Below are 5,306 nucleotides of genomic sequence, written 5' to 3' on the forward strand. Positions count from 1 at the left end.
CACCAAGCAAGTGAGGCATCTCTGCTTCACTTCTTCATGCGTTTTTGTTTCTTTGCTTTCTCTTGTGCTGGTGCTTCTTCTTCTACTGCTTTAGCTTGTGCCTCCTTGACAAACTCCTCAAGCGGGGTCAATCTCCCATCCAATTGGTCAACCTTCTTGTCAACTGTCCTCATCAGTTTCAACGTTCTTTTCACCAACTTCATAACATCTCCCAGTTGAATGGACTGCTCACCTTCTTCTATTCCATCCCCTCCTGCAGGTTCACTCGCTTCTGCCTGATTTTGGCGCGCAGCTACATCCTCGTCGTGCATGTCTTGAAAAAAGACCTTATAGCCTGCATCCAGACACTTCTCCCAACTGTCCACAGCTATATCAGATTCATCAACATCGTCTTCATCTTCCAAAATGTCATCCAAGAGCCTTTCTTCTTGTGGAGTTCTGGTGGGGATGATACTGTCGATATCTTGTCACAAACACAATTAATTTTGAATCTTAGCAACTTAGTGAGACCATTGTTCCGTTCCTAGTCCTACCTTAGTTCAACCATAGGTCCATTATCTAGTCCTACCTTAGTTCACCCTAGTTTTACTTTAATCCTACCACCGTATTACTCTAGTTCTACCACAGTATTACTCTTGTTCTACTTTAGTTCACAGGTTAACTTACGGTTGTGTTAGACAATTCCTTGTTTATCTCCGAAAGTGACACCCCTGTCATTCCATTTCGTTTGAATGAGGACTTGCACATCCTCATGCAGTTGACATCAGCTTCTTCAACAGGTTCTCTGAACGCCAATCCTAGCTTAGGAATTGCCTCGAATGCAAGAAGCTGTTATACACAACATTTATAAAATACCATCAGTAAATAACAATAGCAATCAAGTCATTAATGGGATTTTGCATACCTCTAGTGGAACACAGAAACCCGGAAGCGGCCATAATGTACCCTCTTTCACCACCCCTCCAAAATGCTTCATTGTGTGAGAGATCTCCTTCAGCATGTAATCATAAGAGAATCTCTCCCATTGAAAGGACTTACACAAGTCAAGATCATCCACTGCTCTCTGGAACACCTCCAACACAGGATTAGCCTTGTGTCCAACCTTCGTTTGCGCGCAAACAACAGAAGCTAAGAAGAATAGAACCGCCATCTTCAGTCTGTCTTTGTGGGGTCCCATGTTCACGAGCTTCTCCTTAACATCCTCCAACCTTCTTAGTTCTCCTTCCTTGAAATGTCGATCAACGAACTTCGTCCCACCAAGCTTTTTGTAGCCGAGAGGATAGTTGTGGCAGAATAGCCCAGATATCAAACCGTGTTCCCTCAGCCCATAACGGATGGCAACACCATTCACAATGAACCATACTTCTCTCCGCCTCTCGCTACCGGCAGTACGCAGAAACAACATCCACATACCCTGAACCCTTTGGTTGTTCTCGCTTTTCATGTGGAAAATGTGTCTGAATTGAGGATGCTCCGTGAACCAGTTCCACTCCGCGTTAGACAGCTTCGGTTTCAGATTGCGTAGCGTCTTAATCGCACTAGTTATCATGCACCTCGTCCCTAGCTTTATTTTTTTCCGGTACTCAGATGGCTTGAAGAACATATTGGTTGGTTTGATTGCCTCGGGTGCCTCATTTTCATCCAAATCCTGCAAGTTATATCCAAGTTATATCCAACTTATACAAACGTTATACTAAAGTTATACTCAAGTTATACTCAAGTTATACTAACGCAAACCTAAGTAATACCAAAACTGACAGTTTTTCCAATAGTTCTCCTAGTATTACTAACATAACATTAACCCATTCGATTTACTACCTCTCCCGAATCATATCTTATTCAAACTCATTGTTAATTTGTTACATGAGGTTCAGGTGGATTCCCATTCTCGTTTGCTTCCTCTTCTCCTTCTCCATTTGCTTGTTCTTCTTCCGAACGCGCATTCACTTCGTTCTCTCCATCTGGAGGTTCTTCTTCAGAATCTTCATGGTCCTGGTTAGAACTCTCGTTCTCTCCATCTGGGTTTTCTTGTTCTTCTTCAGAACTCTCATTCACTTCATCTCCAAAAGCGGTTTTCTCATTCTCTTCATCTCCAGAGCGGTTTCCTCATTCTCTTCATCTCCAGAAGCGGTTTCCTCATTCTCTTCATCTCCAGGACCTTTGTTCAGTGTCGTCGGAGCAGCTTCTGCAACCACATTAAACGGCTCAGTCATCTCCGCCGTATTCTCAGACGAGTCCTTTCTCGTCTTCTCCGTCGAGCCATCCATCGTCTGAGTCATCTCCATCGAGACATCCGTCGTCTTTGCCGTCGATTCATCCGTCGTCTTTGCCGTTGATTCATCCGTCGTCTTTGCCGTCGATTCAACAATCTCCACCGCCCTCGTTTTACCCTCCTCCGTCGTCGTCTTCTCCACATTTTCTCCGGAGCCCGTCTTTGCAAACTTCACTCTCGGACCCTCTTCCTCCGTTGGATTTCCCTTCCTCTTACCCCGTCGCGTTTCGACCACCATCGCAATCGAAAGATATCACCGGATTCTATCTCCGATTCTCCCCGAATCAAGCTCGATTTTGGAAACTAGGGTTCTTTTTCGTGAGGAAAGAAAAAAAGATGAGGAACTCGAAATGAAAAAGGAAATTCGAAATGGGGGGGGGATTTCGTTCAAATACATTGAGAGGGTTTGCTAAAACCGACAGCTTTGGTTTGGTTTTGAGGGATTGGTTTGTTTGGTTACACGGTTAGACGATTCAGTTCAATTGATTTACCCATTCAAAGGTCGGGTCGGGCGGATGGGTTACCCTAGTACAACTTGTAAATACTTCAACTATTCCCAGGGTTTTATGTCATTTCGTTATTTTCCGAATTAAAAACAAATTATTTATTTTTCTGTTTATTAGGGTGTCTAATAGAGATTGGATTATCACATTTGGGGGGCACCAGAGGTGATGCCTCCATATCAACGTCTAGGTTGCGCTGCAGTGAGACAGGAATTGGCACAGATGGACTGCTGTTCTTGTACTGAACACTGCCAAGGCCGTAGATTGTACTCTTTTTTGTCTTTCCTCTCTGCAAAAAGACAGGAAAATAATCATAAGCATTCATTCCAATCACAAGCACCATAAATAAGATAGTATCAATTCCAATAATTAACTTAGACAATCACAAGCATCTTAACTAACTGAGACAGTCTCCAGTTCAATAATTAACTTAGACAATCACAAGCACCATAACTAACATAGACAGTCTCAATTCCAATAATTAACTAAGACAGTCTCAATTTCAATAATTAACTTAGACAACTAGTAAGCTGAAATAAATAAAATGAGGATGAGAGAAGAGATGACCTTGATGTATTCTTGGTTGAGAAGATAGCGCTTTGCATTTGAAGCAGCAGTGGAGTCAGTTTGACTGTCTCCAAGTGGAGATCCATCTTGTAACATCTCTTCAACGGCTTCCTCAACCTCCAGCACCAGTTCCTCCGTACGTTCGTCTAGGAAGGAACCATCTTTACCTGTGTGAGTCTTCCTTGCAAGGGCTGTGTATGAAGGTGGTTCATCCAAACCTTCATCAACCATCTTCAAGAAAGGAAACAGATGGAAGTTAGACAACACTTAAGGGAAAAAAAATTATGAAAAAAAAAGGCAAAACTGACCATTTGATACGCAATGTTCAGGAAACAGCGTGGGCTTGCACCGTGCTTGTGCATCTTCTTCCCAACTGGAGCAGACTTACGAGATTTTGCAGGTTTTGCAGTCTTCCTTTTTGCTTGCTCAGTGCTGTACTTCTCAACCATTGTTGCCCAGTGAGCGTCTGACATATAAGAAGGTTGCCTATTATCTCTCCTGTTCTGGCTGATGCGGCCACAGACGGTAACCTGAGTTTGTTTCTTCCACTTCAAGTAGATTTCATCATGGAATTGGTCATCCCAGTAGTAGTGTTGCTACAAAAGAACATAAGACAGAGTTAAACATTATAGCTTCCTAATAGTTGAGAAAGGGAAAAGGAAAGAGAAACAAGCACTTACAATGAACGCATGCCACCACTGATCCTTCTTCTCAGGTGGAACGAAGTTCCAGCTTGCCCACGACCCCCAGTAGTTTCCCTGCCATGTTGCTCAGATAAAAGCATGGACTTCAGGATCAATACCAAACCTGAGACAAGACAATGGCAAACATCAAATAAAAATCAAATATTAAACTCTACACTTAATCTTCTAATACACGGTTCAACTAGTATTGACAAAATCAAATATTATACTCTACACTTAGTCTACTAATACACGGTTCAACTAATACCACAACACAATATTTTTTATTTTGTATTTAAACAGAACAGAACTACTTTAAACTTACTCTAACAGAACATAACTACTTAACAGAACTAGTATTAAACTTACCACAATGCTCCATTGGTCTTGTCAGGGTGGAGGTGTGGCTGGTTACGTCTGGATGGCGCACGTAGCAGAGCATCTTCTCTTCTCCTGACATAAGGGGCAGGAGCCACAGGCACAGCACTTGAAGACCCGACAGATGCGTGAGGAACAGCTCTAGGAGGTACAGCTCCAGGAGGTACAACTCCAGGAGGAGAAAAAGATGGGGCCATGGCAGAAGGATCCGATAAGGTAATTTGTGGTCTCCCTTGCCGCATACCTGTAGACAGACAGAGAGTATTAAGAGGAATCAAAACTTTAAAGGGAGACAAAACCGAAAAACAAAAACATGAAATCAAAACCGTAAGAAGTCTAAATCGAAACCCAAAGAAGTGTAAATTGAAACCCTAAGAAGTCTAAATCGAAACGCTAAGAAGTCTAGATGAGAGAGGAATCGAGACAGAGACGAGGGGCTCACTAACCTGGGAGCTGTAATTCGGTAGGGCGAGGGCGAGGGCGACGACGGGATTCGTTGGGGATTCCAGTCGAAGGAGCCATCATTGAGAGAGAGAGAGAGGAGTCTGTGAGAGAGTGTGAGAAAGAATGAGAGAGGCGGTGAAGGTTTGAGAGAGAGAGCGAGAGAGAGAGAGAGAGAGAGAGAGAGAGAGAGAGAGAGAGAGAGAGAGAGAGAGAGAGAGAGAGAGAGACGACAATTTTTAGGTTTAGAGGAAAAAAATTGGTTAAGTATAGAAATTGGGCTTTAGTTAAGTGGGAAAATTTTGGGTTTGGAGAGAATTGGGTTTTGGGTTTAGGAGGGAAATTTTTTGGGTTAATTATGTGGTTGGAAATGGGTTTAGGGTATAGATAGGGTTTAGGGTTTTAAAAGAATGTAATTTTTTTAAAAAAATCTTAAAACTATTAATTAGAATTTAAGAATAT

General features: G+C 42.6%; 1 protein-coding gene across 1 annotated transcript; it reads right to left on the reverse strand.

Annotated features, from left to right (window-relative positions):
- Positions 1–2,665: 2,665 nt before the first annotated feature.
- On the reverse strand, positions 2,666–3,791 carry LOC125607253. The gene is made up of 3 exons (XM_048777148.1): positions 3,651–3,791; positions 3,343–3,573; positions 2,666–3,064 (listed from the first exon to the last, which is right to left on the reverse strand). Exons 1-3 carry the CDS (start codon positions 3,789–3,791, stop codon positions 2,873–2,875), a joined length of 564 nt encoding a protein of 187 aa, XP_048633105.1. The 3' UTR covers positions 2,666–2,872.
- Positions 3,792–5,306: the final 1,515 nt, after the last annotated feature.

Source organism: Brassica napus, chromosome A3 (assembly GCF_020379485.1).
Source record: "Brassica napus cultivar Da-Ae chromosome A3, Da-Ae, whole genome shotgun sequence".
Taxonomy (NCBI): domain Eukaryota; kingdom Viridiplantae; phylum Streptophyta; class Magnoliopsida; order Brassicales; family Brassicaceae; genus Brassica; species Brassica napus.